Below are 19,331 nucleotides of genomic sequence, written 5' to 3'. Positions count from 1 at the left end.
TTTATTATTATTATTATTTTTAATTTTTTTTATTTATTATGTACACAGAAGAGGGCGCCAGATCTCGTTACAGATGGTTGTGAGCCACCATGTGGTTGCTGGGAATTGAACTCAGGACCTCTGGAAGAGCAGCCAGTGCTCTTAACCTCTGAGCCATCTCTCCAGCCCCATCCTCACTTTAAAAATAAGAAAACGGAGGCAATGGACTCTTGGGTAACTTGAATGTTTCTATCAAGTCTTTCTTTTGCTCTCATTCCCTCCCACGCCCTGGCCTAGGGGTGAAGCAAGGCGTGACAGTCCAAGTTCCCAAAGTGTCACTCCTCATCCTGGACAGGCTGAAGGGGGGTGTGTGTGGGAGGGGGCGGGGGGAGTGGTGTCCGAGGGCGCATGCCCAAGGTAGACGGAGCGAGGCAGGGATTGGCGGAAGAAGGGCAACTAGGAGCGGAAGCCCCGCCCACCGCAGGCGAGACTTCCGGCTGTAACGGCTTGGGCCGGCTTCTGCTGACGGAGTTGACATCGCAGAGACCGGGATGGTGTTGCTCGAGAGCGAGCAGGTATCGGCGGCCCGGAGGGCCGGGGACTCACGCCGGTGGGGTCGGCTCGGGTCGCGCTTCCCCTTTGCGGGCGGGCCGGGGCCGTGCGGCGGCGGGGCGGGGGCTGGAGGCCGCCTCACCGGGCGTGTTGTGTTGCAGTTCCTGACGGAGCTGACCAGGCTCTTCCAGAAGTGCCGGTCGTCGGGCAGCGTGTTCATCACCCTGAAGAAGTGTAAGCAGCCCCCGGGGCCGCGCGGGAGGAGGGCCGGGGGCGGGCAGCCCGGGGGCCGTCTGCTGTCGGGGAGCACCGGCCGCCGCTAGGGCTCAGGGTCGCGGCGGTGCTAGGAGGTGTGCCTGGTGCGGTGGTGTCCCCGCACCCGCTCGCCGTGACCGTGGGGCCACGAGCGTGTCAGACGCCGCATTAGTGAGATCGAGGATGCCTCGGGGTCGCACTGTCCAGTCGTGGCTCCCGCCTTGGGCCATAGCTAAGCCACTTGGTGACGGCGAGTGTGGGGAGTTGAGAGCAGTGATGGTGGACTGGGTCACCCCTGAAACCCCTCTGCGTTTTCCGCTTTGGACCCAGCAGCAACGCCTGTGGCGGTGTTCACCAGGATGTATTATTATTATTATTATTATTATTTTTTTTTTTTACGCAGATGATGGTCGCACCAAACCTACTCCGCGGAAGAGTTCTGTGGAGGGCCTCGAGCCCGCAGAAAACAAGTGTCTGTTGAGAGCCACGGATGGGAAAAGGAAGATCAGCACTGTGGTGAGCTGGAGTCTTTTCTGCTTTGTTTTCTTTTTAAGTCTGTCTGGCCGTGAACTTAATCTTCTGACAAATAGCCGAGGTACAGGTGCAATCTATCCCGTGGCCAGCTAGTGAGCTGAATTTTTTAAAAATACAGGGTCTTGCTGTGTAGTTCAGGCTGACTTTGAACCTGTGATCTAGGAAGATCACAGCAGGAGCTTCAGCCTGTGCCTGGGTCACGGGTGCGTGTTATCAGCTGAGATAGGTACAGTGATGATTTTGTGGGGCTACAGATGGATGCTAAGTCATCACCCCGTTACCGAGCCACACCACCAGCGTCCTGAACTGTATCTTCAAACTACATTAACCGATGAGGGGCGTGTCTGAATTAGGCTCCTCCTCCCTTTCATTTTTGGCCTGTCACGCCCAGGCTGTTTTGGGATCAGGACCCACTTTTTTTTGGTGGAGGGGGTTGTTTCAGATGAGGTCTTGTGTAATTCAGGTTCATTATGTAACCTAGCATGGCCTAGCATAACCAAGTCCCGACTCTGTTGCATGTCTCCAAAGTGGTGGGATCACAAGGGTGCACCACCTTCCCAATTACTATATTTTGTAGTACAAATTATCCATAATAAACTTTTTTTTTTTCTTTTTTGGTTTTTCCAGTCAGGGTTTCTCTGTGTAGCTTTGCGCCTTTCCTAAACTTACTCTATAGACCTGGCTGGCCTCGAACTCACAGAGTGCTGGGATTAAAGGCGTGTGCCACCACCGCCCAGCTCATAATAAACTTTTAAAACAAAGTAGAGGCCAAATGCTTGTTCTGCTAAAATTTCTATGGAAGTAAAATGAGTATATGGGACCATTCTCCTAGTATGAAGAATGATTGATGTATTTCTTTTCTGTGCTGGGCCTTCAGTAAATCATTTCTGGGTGTTAGATGACTTATCCACCTGCCTCTGTCTCCTGAGGGCTGGGATGAAAGGTGTGCCCCACCACTGCCCAGCTCGATGATTATTTTTAAGCTGATTTCCCCTTGTTTTTGTGGTTCACTTAGCAAACATGTAACTACAGGCTAGGCTTGGTATTTGGAATTATAGTCCAGAACTGTGGTCTTTCTATGAGAGGTCGAATGTGGCAAAACAAAGATTCCCTGATTCAAAGTGACTACTACTTCATTCTACAGACTGTTTGTGATCACATTAGTTGAGGATACTCATGAAACTGCAGACAGTAACTGATGTCTTCCTCTATGAGTTATCTTGAGAAGACAGGGTTTCTCTGTGTAGCTTTGTGCCTTTCCTGGAACTCACAGAGATCCGCCTGGCTCTGCCTCCCAAGTGCTGGGATTAAAGGCGTGCGCCACCACCGCCCGGCTTTGAGAAGACTTAAAGTAAAGCCAGTTCATGGGGCTGTCACAGATATGAACCTGAGGTTTCTTCCTAGGTATTATTTCTTTTGTGGCAGCTTGAATTGTGTCTATATCAGTCTGAAATAATGGAAAACAAAGTGGTTTTTTTTTTTTTAAAGACAGGTTCTTGCTTATCTAGCCCAGACTGGTTACTCATTATCCTCCAGCCCAAGCCTCCTGAGTGCTGGGACTCCAGGCCACTGCCAGCATGCTCAGCTGAGAGAGTTGGTTTAATGTATTTTGCATAAAAAATTTCTCTTAGGATCCAAGGAAAAATTCAGGGGCATCTGGATAAAGGTCCCCCCCCCCCCCCCCATACACACACCTTAAATTTAAAGGCTGTCTGCCATCTCTGCCTCACAATTGCTGGCATTGGGATTACCAGAGTGGGCTTGTCTGAGGGAGTTTTAAGGGTGAATAGGTTTGGTGGGAGCCCACTTCTGCCTTCCCAGCCTGGTGCAGCTCTCATGTGTAAGAAGGCACAGAGCTACTTTGCTTGTTGGCAGGGTCTCTGTGCAGTCCTGTAACTTGCTCTGTAGACCAGGCTGGTCTGGAACTCAGGGATCTGTCTCCAGAGTGCTAAGATCAAAAGGCATGTGTCCCACTGAACCTGGCCTAGGTGTTGTTTTGATGAAGCATTTTGAGATCCTATCTGGGTGAAAAGGGGTGTCTACTATGTCTAAGAGGTGATCTTTTTCCTTTCCAGGTGAGTTCCAAAGAAGTGAATAAGTTTCAGATGGTAAGTTCCATTTCCTTGTGTTCTCCATTGCTCCTTGAGACAAGTGGGCACTGGTCAGGGTGGGGACTGTCACTGCTTGCCTGTGGTGTTTTATTTTCTATTATCCAGCAGTGTTTTCTTCCTTTCAGTTTTTAAGGCTAGTTTTGTCTTAAACTTCAGCTACACTATAATATTGTTGGATAGGAAGTTGCCTGAAGTTTTCCTTTTTTGCTTAAAAAGAGTGCAAAGCCTGCAGCTCCCTATGGAGGAGTGTCCCAGGAGCTGCTAGCTTTCTGTGGCATACCAGTTCCCAGTGCAGGTGTCCCATGATGCCCGAGCAGGCTTCCGGATGCCCGTTACTCTTAAGTGCACTGTGGAAAGTCAGCTGCTTCCCTAGTCTGTACCTTTTCCTGCTAAGCCCATGTTCTGGCTTCCAGGCCTATTCAAACCTCCTGAGAGCTAACATGGATGGGCTGAAGAAGAGGGACAAGAAGAACAAGAGTAAGAAGACCAAGCCAGCACAGTGACAGCCATGGCCACTAGCAACAGCTGAGGGCGGTTTCCTGTGCTTGCCGCTTTTGGAGCCCTCTGATGTGACTGTTTTCATGGAAGGGTCAGTCAAGAGAGAAGCTTGGCTGATCTCAGGGTAGTTGTGGTAAGAAGCCCGTCTGTCTTAGATCTTCACTGTATGGCTGCATATTCTTAGATTCCAGCCTTAAAGTGTCTAGTCACCTTTGAAGAGCTGTATGTCATTAAGTCCATCCACGCTAGCTGCTTCTTTGCCTACCCTGTTTCTGACAGTAACTACTAACTCTAGAATGATACAGTTACTCAGTGGTTTGTTTTTTTTTTTGCCTTGTCTTTGAGAATACTGTAATAGAAATCTGACAGTTTTATTAAAAGTCATGTTATCCTATGGGTGAGTTTTGTACTTGGTTGTATAATTTTTAAAAATTAATTACATTATTTTTATGTGTGCACACATAATCAACTTGTATGATTGGTTCTCTCCTACTGCATGGATCCTGGGATTGAACTCACGGTTGTTGGACTTGGCAGCAAGCATCTTTACCACTGAGCCATCTCCCTGGACCTTGCTGTCTAATCTTAAGATTCTTTCAGCAAGTCTGAGTTCTCATACCAAACAGGAGTTCACTTAAGACAACAGAATAAATATTAGAGAATCAAGAATCAAGATTCTGCCTGGTGTGGTGACACAAGCCTGTAATCTCAATGGTCTGGAGGCAGGCTGAGTTGGAGGCCAGCCTGGGCTGCATAGTGAGACCCTGTTCTGTACTCCTACCCCCAACTAAAGAGGCAAAACAGATCACAAGGGATGATTTTTGATCTCTCTGCCTTTTTATTCACTTGGAAAATGCTAGGGCATTTTCGTGTGCTTAGTGTTTAGGAGCAAGGGAAGACAAAGGCTGATCTTCTCCAGCTCCATATAACCTCTAGTGTTGGCAGAACTGCAAGTGGAAAGCAGCATATATAAATTTATATATGAAAGCATTTATTATATCCAAAAAAGATAAATTTATAATATACATGAAAAACCTACAAAGCTCAACTTTGTAGGACAGCTTATTAGAATTTTAAGTTAAAATAAATTGAATGTACAACATTCCATTATTCCAGTATAAGCCCCTGTCCATTTGAGCAATGCAGCAACAGTTCTTCAAGGTCAAAACAGGATTCTGTAGTAGTCATCTCTGTAGCTGTACAGGAACAATACTGACACCCTGCAAAGGAACGGGACAGACAGACTGATGGCAGACTTGACCAGTGGGTAGAGCACTGATACTTTGAAAACACTAGCTGAGTGTGACGGGAGACTGATGACTGGAAAGAGTGCCCAAGCTTTCCTGGAGCTGTGACTGACAGTTTGCAATTCAAGGTCTGATGCAGAAGACAGCCATTCACTACCAGCTTCCCTGACACCAAGTTACATGAGAACATGAATGACTGGCATTTTTACATACGCAGCAAAGGCCGTCACTTTTTTTTTTTAATGTCTTTTTGCTTTTTTGTGATAGAGCCTTGTGTAAGCCAGACTGGCTTCAATTTTGCCTTTAAGGTTAAGGATGACCTTAGATTCCTGATCTGTCTTCACTTCCCACGTGCTAGGATTATAGGTGTGCGCTACCACCCCTGGCTTCTTTCTTTACACATTTTCTGGGGCTTGGGAGATGGTGCAGTTGGTAAAGGGCACGTCAAACAAGCACTGAGTGTGGACCCCTAGAACCACCATTACAAGCTGGCCAGAATGGTGCATGCCTGTAACTCCAGCCTCGGCCAGGGTGGAGACAGGTGGGTCCCTAAGCTCCTTGATGCCAGTCAGCCTAGCTAATCCGGTGAGCTTCAGGTTCAGAGAGACCCTACCTTAAAAAGAAAAGGGGGAGAGTGACATGAACCTCAGGCTGCCACATGCCACACCCATTTCCTCTCCCCCCACATGAAGTGAGGTGCCTGGATAGACCTTAATTGGGACAGCTACACTCAGGCCCACAGTGTTTTGTTATGGACAAGATTCTCCCTGTGATTCATGATCTGAGTAGGATTTACTGGCTGTCAATCACATTTCTGAATTGTCAAACCTCAAAAGACAAACATGGCACTCGGACCCGTCCCTGCATTTTAACCACAAGAAACCTGCTGTCACTTACTTCTTTTCAACTTTGATGTTATAAATTTCATCACAGACGAGTTTGAGGTATCTCTGCTTTGGTAGGCGTGACAACAGCTGCTTCACAGTTGTGTTAAATGCCTGTTCATCAGCATCCCACTAGGAAAGATGAGAGATGACAGAACAGAGCAGCAGGGTTATTGCCTGGTCTTTTCTGGGTCAGAAGAGTGGGTTCTTCCTTTGAAGCATTGATTTTCTTGAAGGCCACAGGTGTAGAGGCTTCTTACCTTGCCACAGGTGTGCTAATGTGACTTTAGGTTGCTTTTCCTGGATACTTTGTTTTAGGTGGGGATTGTTGCCTTTAATGTCTACTCACTGGACTGGATTACAAGTCAGCAAACTGCCATAGAGTGGTGTGTGCTCATTATTTGTATGATCAACAGGGAATGATGAGACAGTCTGACTCTCTGGCACTGTCTGACCCTGAACTGAGCACCCTCCCGCTTCCAGTTCTTAGTGCACAGCTTATTTTATTTTTAATCTGACTAAACAGTATGGAAAGACAAAAAAGTTATTTGATGTGAAATGTTTTAAAAATTACCTGTAGCCTGTAATCTCTGCTCCTGGGAGCCTGAGGCAGGAGGATTACTACATTTCAAGGCCAACTTGGGTTATGTGCTGATTTTTTTTTTTTTGGTTTTTTGAGACAGGGTTTCTCTGTGTAGCTTTGCGCCTTTCCTGGGACTCACTTGGTAGTCCAGGCTGGCCTCGAACTCACAGAGATCCGCCTGGCTCTGCCTCCCGAGTGCTGGGATTGAAGGCGTGCGCCACCACCGCCCGGCTATGTGCTGATTTTTGTTAATGACACAAACTAACTGTCATTAAACTGGAAAGAGGGACCATCAGTAGAAGAACTGGCTCCAGCAGATTGGCCCCTGGAGCATCTGCTTGATTTATGTGGGAGGGCCTAGCCCACTGTGGGCGGTGCTACCCGGGGCAGGTGGGCCTGAGCTACGCCAGAAGCCAATAGCAGCATTCCTCCATCCCGGAGTTCCTGTCTTGGCTTCCCTCAATAATGGACTGTAGCCTGTAAGAGTTACGATAAACCTTTTCATCCCTAATTGTTTTTGGTTGATGTTTTATCACAACTACAGAAATCTAACTAGGACAGGCTACCTGGTAAGATCTTGATTCACAAAAAAATAAAATCACTCATAGCTATGGTTTTTTTACTTCAAATGGGAAACTTCAAATTTTTAAAAATTGGAAAAAAATGTATAGAAGTATAGACCTGTAAACAAACTAACTGAATCTTCGGTGTAGTTGTGCCTCCCTAGCTGGGATGAAGGTTTGCTTGGGAAACGAACACATGGCGCTATGGGTAAGAACCTAGATTATACTAGTCCTCTAGACTCCAGTTCTGGCTCTGATACTTTGTGGTTGTGAGATTCTGATTCAGGAATGCCTCTGACACCTACTAACAGAAAGACCAGTGTTACCAGCTAAATTCCCACTGCTGCCCATAATTACTAAGGAAACTTAAGACCTTTTCCAGTTTTCCTTGGACAAGACTGAAAGTCACAGTGCAGAACAGTTCCCATTGCTTACCTCTAATGATAAAAACTGTAAGATTGTTTCTTTGGGTAGATCCACCTGTTAATACACAGAAACATGTATCATTTACTGAGAACTCTTAAGCAGCACACACAGACTAGGGACCATGGTGTCACTGTGTGGATGATATGAATAGGGCTGCTGTTAATGCTGTGAGTGTGTGTGTGTGTGTGTGTATGTGTGTATGTGTGTGTGTGTGCGCGCGCGCACGCGCACATGTGTTGTAGGCACACGTGCGTGTGTGAAGGCTCAAGGTTGATACTGGACTTATTTTCAACTGCTGTTCCATCTTTGTCTTTGAGGCAGAGTCTCAGTGAAATCCAGAGCTGGCTGACGTGTCTAGTCTACAAGCCAACTTGCCGTGAGAATGCTGTCTCTGCCTTCTGAGGCTGGCATCGTAGGCATTTATGTGGGTTCAGGGATCTGAACTCTAGTCATCATGCATCCTCCCAGCCCCTAGAGCAGACTTCAGATGGACTGGGAACTCACAAGCACTTGAGGCTGGATTTCCAGATTTCACACCCATACCCTAGAGGTGCAGGCCCCACATGTGCTTAGTAAGGCCTGAATGTGAGTGGGGCCTTAAGAAAGAAGAAAAAGGATAAATACCCTAACCACCTTCTTTTCCCCCCAGCTCTGTCTAGTGTTAGGCTGCTTGTCACTCCATCAGGGACGGCCAGGTCTGACTCCAGACACAGCCGATAGCAAAGAAAGCCCTGAATTCTGGGGCCACACTAGACAATGCAGACAGACGCCAGCTTCAAATTGTTAAAGAGAGTGACTTACAGCCAAAATTTCAATTTCACTGCTTTTCTGATGTAAATTGGCAAGGGTAGTCTGAAGTCGGGTTTGTACCTAATAAGAAAATGGAGTTCAGAGTGTTAAACCAAGTCATCTTATTTCCCACTCCAGAAAACAGCAGGCAACAAAGTCTCCCAAACAGAACGTAAGGATTTGATATACAGTAAAGGGAGCTGGAGTTGATATACAGTGAGGGAGAGGTTGGCTTTAGGACTTGTTATGTTGCCCAGGTTAGCCTCACACTTGTGATCTTTCCAAGTAGCAGAGATCACACCACTACAACTGGTTTACAGATGTTCTTAACAGCTGTGCTGTGGTGGCGCATGGCTTTAATCCCAGCACTGGGGAGGCAGAGGCAGGTGGATCTCTGTGAGTTCTAGGACTTCAGCTTCCACTAAAGCTTTACAGAGATATAAACAAAATGTAACACCTCAGATACTTTTGAACATAAAATACCACTTTTCAAACAAATTACTATTATTATTATTATTATTATTGAAAATAAAGTTGTCTGGGTGGTGGCGGTGCATGCCTTTAATCCCAGCACTCAGGAGGCAGAGGCAGGAGGATCTATGTGAGTTTGAGGCCAGCCTAGTCTACAGAACAAGTTCCAGGACAGCCAAGGCTACACAGAGAAACCCTGTCTGAAAAAAAAACAAAGGGGGAAAAAACAAACCAAAAAACCCCAAACAGCAACAACAAAACCCACAAATGCGCTTATCATCCTCTCCCATTATGTTCCTGGCCACTCACACTCAACACACTGAACTGCCATTCTGTCACTTTTGTTCTCTTAACTGCACAGTGCACATGTGTCTAAGGTTACACACACACACACACACACACACACACACACACACGCACACGCACACGCACACGCACACGCACACGCACACGGCCTTAGCACAGGCATACAGCAGACACTGAAACCATGTTCAGAATGAGAACCTCACTCTTGTGAGCGGCTAAAATGCTCTTTAGAAGAGACACAAGCCGCTCCAGCTGTCACGGGCCATCTATTGACAGCCGCAGCTACACACTAACATCTCTTTGTGGACGGATGGCTGAGTCACAGCACCAGAGACACTCTGCTGACATCGTCAGAGGCAACCAGGTTAGCAAAGGGGAAGAAATCTTTCTATTTCCTTCCTGTTGCTTTCTTCTCTTATAGCTCTTACTAGAAAGCTGAGGACACAGGGCTGGAGAAGTGGCTCAGTGGTTAAGAGCACTGGCTATTCTTACAGAGGACCCAGGTTCAGTTCCTAGCACCCATACAGCCACTCAAAATCATCTGCAACTTCATTTCCAGGGGATCTCATGTCCTCTTCTGGCCCCAAGGGCATGAGGCATACATGTGGTACACAACATACATGCAGGCAAACATCCATACACAAAATAAAAGCAAGCAAAAAAAGAATAAAGGAAAGCCGAGGAAAGGTGGAGGTGAGGTACCTGAATCTCGTGCCGCCTCCTGGTGCTAGCTGACAGCTTTTCTGGGGATAGAATACTCACGGTGGGGACTACCGTTGTTCCGTGGATTTCAAACAAACCTGAGGCAGAAAATTTCAAGTTACAGCCTTTATCTGGGCCCAGTTTCTAGAACATGCCAACCATAAAGAGCAGTTCATTAGTGTACATCCAGTTATGATTCTAGGGGACAGATTCTGTCTGGGCCTTCTTTTGTCTCTTTGAGATAGGGTTTTGTTATATCTATTTATAGACCAGGTTGGCCTCAGGCTGCACCCTTTTGCCTCAGTCTCCCGAGTGCTAGAATTACAGGCATGTGCCACCCTGTCTGCTTGAGATACATTTCTTCAATCTCTTCTATGAGGAAAATACCCACATTTCCTATACAGTAAGCTGAGTAAAATGCAGGGTAAATCACATGTATGGATGCAGCAGTGAGGCAGACTGGGATTGGAGGGTGTCCCGAGCCCAGGCTGAGTCGTGTTTCCAGGACGCTGGGACACAACACTGTTGACACGTTCCTTTACAAGCTATTTTCAGTGTGAGACAGCGTCAGCCTTAGTTCCTAAGTGCTCAGTGCAGACAACATAGCATTCTCAACGCTCGGATTCCAATTAGTGATTATACCTGAAGCATTAGAAAACGACCCCTTCAGAGTTTGTGCAGCAAGATTATCAGAAGCTTCTCTAAAAACAAGCAAACACACAATTAGGAAACTGTCAATAGGCAGAAAGCATCTCAGATGAGGGTGCCCTCACAGCGTGCCACCTTCCTTACTAATGTAAAAATATGGTCCTCTTGGTTATTAGTTGGATGAAAAACCAAAACAGCAGAAAATGCTCTTAGTGATCCTTTTGGTCATGAGCAAGTAAAAAAAATTAGGAAGGACATGATTCAAGTTAACAAATGCCTAAGAAAACATTCTGATTCATTCAGCTGGGTCTGAAATCCAGGCTCCATATAGGCAGCTATTTTAGTGAAATGTAATGAGTGTTCTTTCTGCTCAATCATAATACAAAAATTCAAGTCCCAAGCTGGACTTGAACTTATGATGTAGCAGAGGCTGACCTTGAACTCCTGACCTTCTAAGTGTTGGGATTACAGGCATATGTCAGGATTACAATACTTGGATCTGTTGTTTTGATACGAGAATGTATACAAGAGTTGCAAAGATATATCTAGAAGTAATTATAATTAAACATCTTGTACAGTTTTCCAGACAGTTTCTGTATACAGACTGCATAGTTTTGGTTTAAGAAAGTAGGATTACATGATCTATCCTATTTATGGACAATCCTTCCACTAAAGCTTTGCAGAGATATAAACAAAATGCAACATCTCAGAGATTTTTGAACATAAAAACACCACTTTTCAAACTGTAATTATTATTGTGGGGTGTTTTGTTTTGTTTTGAAAATAAAGTTGGCCGGGTGGTGGTGGGGCACACTGTTAATCCCAGCACTTGGGAGGCAGAGGCAGGTGAATCTCTGGAAGTTAAGAGGCCAGCCTGGTCTACACAGGAAGTTCCAAGACAGCCAGGGCTACACATATTAACCTTGTCTCGAAAAACCAAAAAAAGAAAAGTTGTTTTCCATGAAAATATGTTACCGAGGTCAGCATGACATGGGTTATTACTTTCATTTAAAATGATTAAGTATTTTTAAAAAATGTTTAAGTGTCAATTTCTAATGGATTTTGAAATTTTTGAGATGGGGTTTTAGAGTGTTGCTAAGTTCAGGCTGGCTTAATTTCACTTGGCAGCCCAGACTGGCCTTGACCTTGTGATCTTCCAGTCTCAGTCCGCTAAATGGTGGGAATCACGGACCTATGCCATCATTCCCACCTCAACTAGAATACACTGATGAATATAACCCACACATATTTCTGGGAGCTCCTCAAGCAATTTTGAGGGTACCAAAAGGTCTGACCCCCGAGTCTGAGCATGGTGTCGTTTGTGTCTTGACAGAGGTTCTGACCCCCACCACAAGAGGTGGTGCTGTCAACTGGGGTGCAGCTGCTGAGTCCACACTTCCTTTCTTTTTAAATTTTGTTTAGATGTATTTTTATGTATGAGTCTTTTGCCTGCACACACATATGTGCACCGTGTGTGTGCCTAGTGCCCTTGGAGGTCAGAAGAGGGTGTTGGATACCCTGGAATGGGCTGGAGTTATGGAAAGTTGTAAGTCACATGTGGGTCCTGGGACTTGAACCGGGTTCCTCTACAAGAACAAGTGCTCTTAACCACTGAGGTCTCTTTCTCCACTCCCCAATTACTTTTAGTTTTAATGATTTTACTTTGCTAAATTAATATCTAGGTGATTGGATCATGTGTCTATGAGCTCTTTCCCCAGGACCTATTATTAATGTATCTTTTGATTTGCATAGATAAAATACTGCCAAGAGTCACTCATTAAACAGACTGAATGAGATAGAGGCAGACAGATTTTGACCTTTTAAAATGATTTTTAAAAATTTGTGAAAATGCTACTGGTTTGATATAACTTAATGGTTTATAATATTTTGTATTAAACTATTATATTTTATTTTATATATTTATATAAAATTTATATATAAATAGAATGTATTTTAATTAATATAATACTAATGGTTTGATATAATTTAAATGTGTTTCCAAAAGTTTATATGCTGGCTGGCAGCTTGATCCCCAGAGTAGAGATATTGAGAGCTGGGGGCCTAGTAGATAATAATTAGGACATAGATGCACGGCCTTGGCCAAGATTAACAATGGTCCTACGGAGTACTCACAAATTCAGTTTGTTATGAAGTGTTTGTTTTCTTCTGTCTATGGCTCTTTACTGTTCCTCCTCTCTGCCATGTTATGGCATAGACAAAGGAGCCTTCACCAGAAGAGAAAGAGAGGGGTGGGGCCACCCAATCTGAGACTTTTGGCTTCATAGATTGTCAGCTAAATTACTTTCTTTTCTTCCTTTTTCTTTCTTTCTTTTTTTTTTTTTTGAGACAGGGTTTCTCTGTGTAGCCCTAGATGTCCTGGAACTCACTCTGTAGCTGCTTTGAGCTCATAGAGATCTCTGCCTCCTGATTGCTGGGATTAAAGGTGCGTACAACCACCACCCAGCAACTTTGTTTTCCTTACCCAGGCTTGGGATTTCATTATGACAAGAAGAAGCATCATACAGAAAAACAAATATTGAAAGCAATATATGATGAGTCTTGTTCAAGTGACATAATTAAAATGTCGATTGAATTATTCAGAAGCAACAGAATGGTTTAAGTCAATCCTGATTCATCTGTATCTCACAAGAATCGGCTTTAAAACTCAATTTATGTAGGTTCTATGCAGGTAAATGCAGTTAGTCTTCTGGGATTTGTTCTAAGTTACCTGATGTTCCTTTCGTCGCTGACTTTGGTCCTCAGTTTCTGCATAACATGATCCACAAGATCTGATTCCAATACACGCTTCTCTGTTTGCCTCTCCTTCTCAAAGGACTTGACCTGGAAAAGAATGGAACAGTTATATGGAGGTTTCTGAAGCCAAAAGGGTGGCTCCTTGTGCCTAGTGAGGGGACTGGGTAAACAGTTTGTAGTCAGTGGGTCTTAACTGGGGGTGGTTATCCTCTGTCCTGGAGGCTATTTAGCAATTTTTTTTTAAGTAGTACTTTTAAAAATGTTATATATTTTGTGTATGTATGTGTATGTATATGGGTGCATGCACGCCATGGTGTGTGTGTGGAAGTTAGAGGACAACTTGCAGGAGTGGAGTTTCTCCTTTTACTGTGTGAGTCTGGAGCTGGCAGGAGTGGAGGGAGGCTCCTTTTACTGGGTGAGTCCTGGGGATGGAACTTAGGTCATTAGGCTTGGTGGTAAGTGCTTGACTCACAGGCTCTGGAGATGCTTTTATGTCACAACTGTGGGGTGTTCCAGCATCTTAACATAGACTAACAAGGTCAAGGTAGCGATGCAGCAGTAATGAACCACATGGCTCCAAACATTAAGTGCTGTTGCTGAGATATATTGGTCTGCTCAGGAATGGTTAGAGATGAAAGAATGAAAACAAACAGCCATGATGGACAGGTCCCATATTACTCCACTGCTCTCTGAACACCCAGCCAACCCCCCTTACAAACCAGCCCCACCACCCCACTTTCACAGTGCCTGCTCTTTCCCATTCACACTTCCAGCCAGCGCCCAGCTGTGGCCTGGGCTAGCCTGATGCTGTCACATTGTTTTCAGTTCCCTCAGTCTACCCAATAATATCCCTGCAAGTAAACATTTTCAAATTGAGTTCTGATGTACCCTTTATCCAGACTTCTACTGGCTTCCCACTGGCTGCTAAATCACATCCAGACTCCTCGATCTAGCTATGACCATTCTTGCCTGCTGAAGTAAGTAGCCTTCATCCAAAACAGACTGTTCGGGCCTAGTGGCACTCGTCCTTGGGCACGTCAGAGCAGCTGATACCTACTCAAGATGCTCACAGGTTTGGGGCTTACGGGGTGGACCTGTTCACATTGTCTCAGAAGGGTGCAGAGAGGGTCATCAGATTTCCACCCCTCACCCAGCACATGCACTCTGTCCCAGCCGCACGTGCTCCTGGTTGCCAGAGTGTATAGAAGGTGGACTGGGGCTGGGCTCCAGAGAAGCAGCTGTCCCGAGCTGTCACTCCTGCTGGGCTGGGCTCAATGCAGCGGCCTCTGAGCTACCCGTGCTTTTGTAAGCAATCTCAGTAAACTCACTGCTCCGCCAAGCTGGACTCGGGTAAAATAGTTTGTCTATTTGTCCTCTCTGAGGTATATGAGTACTTCTGTACAACTCCCTGGGAAAAGTCACACATCAGGGTAGAATCAGAATATTTTCTAAGGATGTGTCCCTATCTTTGAGACAACCTACTACTAAAAAACACCCCGTGACCTTTGCTGTGTCCTCTATCATAAGGCCCTTTAGCACACACCTATAGGCTGCCCATCTGTGCGTCTAGAAACCCCACCAGCACCTGAAGATGTCCCCACTACCTGCTACCATCTTCCAGGCTGAGAATGTTCTCTGCAGGATGCTGATTAGCATTTTCTAGCTCATAATCATGCAAAAAAGTTTTATGTCCCCCATAAAATTATATTTGCACATCCATGTTTATTACTGCCCTAAGCACAACAGCTAAGAAATGGAACCAGCCGGGATTCCATTTCATCATCAGTAGCTGAATGGATAAAGAAACTGTGGTACATAACACACAAAGCCATTTTTTTTTCAGCTGTAATAGAAATGAAATCATGACATTTGTAAGAAAATGGATACAACCAGAAATTATGATGCTAAGCAAAATGAGCCAGGACACAGAAAGACAAACACTATGTGTTCTTTTATGTGGAATCTAGATTTGTGTGTGTGTGTGTGTGTGTGTGTGTGTGTGTACTCAGGCTCACACACATTTTAGAAAAGGGAGACATGAGATCTTAGGGGGTGTGGGAAAAGGTAATGGAGTCCAAATGACATGAAAGCAAGAGGAAAGACTATTTGGAAGAAGGAAGGGGACCAAAGAGAAGAGGGTAGGGAGGTGGGGAGAGCCAGGTGGAAGGACACGAATAAAACCAAGTACGATGACAAGAATGTACGAAAGTGCCACTTTGAAACCCATTGTTTGTAAAGTTAGTTTAACAATAAAATGATCTGTGAAATTAATATGCTATGTTAAAATGAAGAAAGCGGGAAGACACAAATTACTAATATCGGGAACCAAAGCGGGAACATCCCCTCAGAGCTTAGAGACAGTGGGAAAAATAACCAAGGAATACCTGAGTGGTCACAAAGGAAACTATGATGGGAAAGATACAGTCCCTGGCTCACCCTGAAGGAGCCAGCTCAACCACTATGAATGTAGGCCCCTGTGGGCTTTGTTTACTTGTTTTTTTTTTAATTATGTGTATGTGTGTGTAGGTATGTGCATGTGAGTGCAGATTGCCTGCAGAGGCTGGAGGTATTAGATTCTCATGGAGCTGGAGTTCCAGGTGGTTGAGTCCTGGTGCTGGGAATCGAACCTAGGACCTCTGGAAGAGTATTATGTGCTTTTACCCACTGAGCTACCTCTTCAGCCTGGCCCGTGTGGTTTTATATGATCATACCACAAATTTGAGGTGCAATTCTAATGCTAATCGCATACAAACTCTTACAGAAAACACAAGTCCAATTCAATTTATAAGATTCTGCTATCAAAACCTGATAGCATTACAAGAGAAAATAAAGAGAATGAGGGATATAAAGGTCAATTTTTTTCCTTTAAAAACAGTATTTAAAAAAGGTCATGAGGTGGTAGGTTTATGGACACTTTGTTAGGTACAACAAAGTAAAATTGTTTAGGAAGAATCAGAAGACATGCTGGTGACAGGTACAGCTCTCCTAAGAGCAGAGCCCAGGGCTGGGGGATGGCTCAGGGGCTCGGCACACGGGCTGTTCTTGCAGAGGACCTGGGCTTGATTTCCATGTGGCAGCTCATTACCATCTGTAACTCCAGTTCTAGGGGATCTGATGTCCTCTTCCAGCCTCCGTGCATACTGCCCACACACGCACGGTGCACAGACTTAAGATATTATCTATACTCTTCAGGAAGACAACCAGTCATGGTAGAGTTCAGAGCCGGAGGAGGAGACAGCATGCTCAAGCACACCAGATGCTTCACAGGTGGCACAGCTGGCGGAAGATGCTAGTTGATTTCCATGGTCTCACTTGCGCATGTGTGTGCAGTTTTACTGGGATTGAATAAAGGGTCTTGCCCATGCTGGGCAAGTACTCGGCCACGGAGGTACATCTCCAGTCCTCCTATGATTGTTACCTTAACATGGCTTCCTTCTTTATCAGAGACCAGGGCCACATAGGTGATTTCATGATGTCTGCAGTACTCCTGTAACTCTTCTTGAGACTGAAACAAACAGTGAGACAAATGAACATGTGTGCCTGGAGTCCCTTCAGGCCATTAAGGACAAAGAACTACTGCTTCCTATTGTAACCGCAAAGTGAGTTACTAAACCCGCTGACTTGAGGGGATATGGATGTTAGTTAGGGAGAGGTTACAGAATTCCAGGAAGGAATTCTCTTGTGCTTTTTCTACTCTCATGATTGTTCTGAAGGACAGAGAATGAGTAACATAGTCGTGACAGGAAGAGATTTTCAATGGCTTCAAGTCTTAACAAAAGATGCCAAGAACTGTAACACACACAGCCTTTTAGGAAAGCCAAGGCATTAGGAAACAGTGAAAGGCAGAAAGCAGAATTAAACTGGGTGTTCTGGCTGTCGCCAGAGGAGGCTAAGAGGATGGGCTACACAGTGAGATCCTGTCTCACAAAACAGAAATGAAACGACAGAATACTTTTCTAACATGAAACAAGCAAACTGATGCTTTTTCTGTCACATGATTAAAAACTGATGCTTGGCATTCTGACAACAGTTTTTATATGAACACACAGTGCAGCTGCAGAAGGCTGATGGCCAGAGAGTTGGCCTGTCTGTGTTCCTGGTCATTGCAGAACCCTGGGGTGTCATTAGTGTGGATAATCTAGAAGTACCTCCCTCCACGATCTGTCTGTGATAGTGCAGACACTGGGTATCTGAAGCCCCCACCCCCAATTCTGAAGAGCAGGTCGTTTGGGGTACCACTTTCTTTACCTCCATACCCATAGCAGGGACCAGGCCTGCACACTGGAGGAGGACTTAAGACTTACAGAAATCCAGACACACCAAGCCCAGAGTGTCCTTTGCAGTGAGCCAGCCATGGTCCCGTGCAGATGTCCACATCCTACTCCCTGGAACCTGTCAATGCTTGCCCTGGGCCATCACAGAGCAAGACAGAGCCTCAGAGAAGAAGATGCCACACTGCTGAGTTTACAGGGAGGAAGGGACTGAGCCAATGCAGGAGGAAAAGGCAGGAACAGATCCATCCCTGGGCCTCAGGAGGGGCAAGCCCTGCCAATCCATCCTAACCCAGGCCGCTGACTTCCAGGAACTTAGGCAAACAAAACCGCTAAGCCCCCAGGTTTGTGGTCATCTGTGACAGTAGCAGTCAGAAGCTAACGTAGGAGGTTAAACTCCATCTGATAGACTCGGTGTAGACCCTGGCAGGCACATCCAGTCTTTCTTCTTTTTAAATGCATTTATATTTTTATGCATATGTGTGTATGTCTGTGTGTATATGCCTACGTGTGTATAGGTACCTGCGGAGGCTAGAAGGGGTTGGACGCCTGGAGCTGATGTAAACCACCGACATGGTGCTGCTGGAACAGAACTGGGGTTCTCTGGGAGAGCAGCAAGGGCTCTTGACCACTGAGGCCTCTGCAGCCCCTGTGTCCAACCTGCTGACACTTCGATGTGACAGTGGAGTTAGACAGATCCCCAGAGGCAGAGAGATACGGGAGAGGGACACAGATAGATGATGAAGATGGCAAACTTCCCTTTCTCACACTCCTGACCCGAGACAAAGACCTAAAGGCCTGGCAGGCTGCTGCTTCCACCAGAGGCCCCACTATCATTAGACTGGTCTAAGGAGTTCAAGGCTAGACCAGGACACAGTTACCCCAAGTTTTGGGCCTGTCAACTTCCCTGTCTTTGTTTAAACTGACCAACCCTAAATACAGGGACAAGGAGGGCTCAAAGACCCCTAAACTCCCAACCCACAAGGAGGCCGGACTTGAGGCTCTGAGTTGCTCTGTTGAGGGTCTGTCTCTCTATGTGCCTTGCTGTGTCTGGGATTTTCCCGGCTGCTTCTGGTGTGCTATTGTGTTTTTCTGCCTTTAATTCTTTACCAATCTTGACCCCTAGACAGTACCATTATCATCTACAAAGCTCACCCTTGAGAAACGCCACTGAGTTACAAATAAGAAATAACAACAAAAATCTCAGTGTTATAAGTAAGTTTAGGATTTTGGTTGGGCCCTGTGGTTCCATGTGGCCTTGGGGTGGACATGCCTGTGCAGGGCTGACTTATCCTCATAACTATTTGCTCTTCATTCACAACTTTCTGTCCCTTACCTGTGACCAGTCATACATGATCTCTGCAGTGATTCCCGCTGTCCAGAGTTTCTGGGTTAGGTTGATGGCTCTGGACATGGACATCTGGCCAACACTGACAACCAGGAGGTCACAGGAGCTTACTGTAACCTGATGAGAAACGGCAGTTACACCACAGGGGGAGACTGCAGCCGTGGGGTGACAGCAGCACCCCAGAATTGTGAATAGCCACACAGTGCACAGATGGCTTTGGTTTAAAATGACATCATGAAAAACAGAACAACGACACAGTTAAGAGAAAGAACTTTATATTCATTCTCTCTCTTTAACAGCCCTGGCTGTCCTGGAACTTGCTTTGTAGACCAGGTTGCCCTTGAACTCATACAGATCCTCCTGCCTCTGCCTCCCAAGTGCTGGGATTAAAGGTGTGTGCCACCATGCCT

At 45.6% G+C, this 19,331-nt stretch overlaps 2 protein-coding genes across 2 annotated transcripts in view; one reads left to right on the top strand and one right to left on the bottom strand.

Moving 5' to 3' along the window:
• Positions 1–419: 419 nt before the first annotated feature.
• Srp14 (signal recognition particle 14) lies at positions 420–4,323 on the top strand. The gene is made up of 5 exons (XM_059261133.1): positions 420–554; positions 693–765; positions 1,190–1,302; positions 3,396–3,428; positions 3,845–4,323. The coding sequence occupies exons 1-5, from the start codon at positions 531–533 to the stop codon at positions 3,932–3,934; spliced, it is 333 nt and encodes a 110-aa protein (XP_059117116.1). The 5' UTR covers positions 420–530; the 3' UTR covers positions 3,935–4,323.
• Positions 4,324–4,899: 576 nt separating this feature from the next.
• The window catches only part of Eif2ak4 (eukaryotic translation initiation factor 2 alpha kinase 4), a 95,200-nt gene continuing 80,768 nt past the window's right edge, over positions 4,900–19,331 (bottom strand). Inside the window, exons 31-39 of the mRNA XM_059261132.1 lie at positions 18,910–19,038; positions 16,721–16,807; positions 13,277–13,389; positions 10,543–10,601; positions 9,901–9,998; positions 8,434–8,502; positions 7,642–7,686; positions 6,074–6,192; positions 4,900–5,149 (exon numbers count right to left, since the gene is read on the bottom strand). Coding sequence (XP_059117115.1) covers positions 5,092–5,149; positions 6,074–6,192; positions 7,642–7,686; positions 8,434–8,502; positions 9,901–9,998; positions 10,543–10,601; positions 13,277–13,389; positions 16,721–16,807; positions 18,910–19,038 — 777 coding nt within the window. The 3' untranslated portion in view covers positions 4,900–5,091. The remainder of the gene's footprint in view (positions 5,150–6,073; positions 6,193–7,641; positions 7,687–8,433; positions 8,503–9,900; positions 9,999–10,542; positions 10,602–13,276; positions 13,390–16,720; positions 16,808–18,909; positions 19,039–19,331) is intronic.

This window comes from Peromyscus eremicus, chromosome 4, assembly GCF_949786415.1.
Source record: "Peromyscus eremicus chromosome 4, PerEre_H2_v1, whole genome shotgun sequence".
NCBI classification, from domain to species: domain Eukaryota; kingdom Metazoa; phylum Chordata; class Mammalia; order Rodentia; family Cricetidae; genus Peromyscus; species Peromyscus eremicus.
Note: the sequence above shows the minus strand (reverse complement) of the source record. Positions and strands in the feature narration are given on the sequence as shown.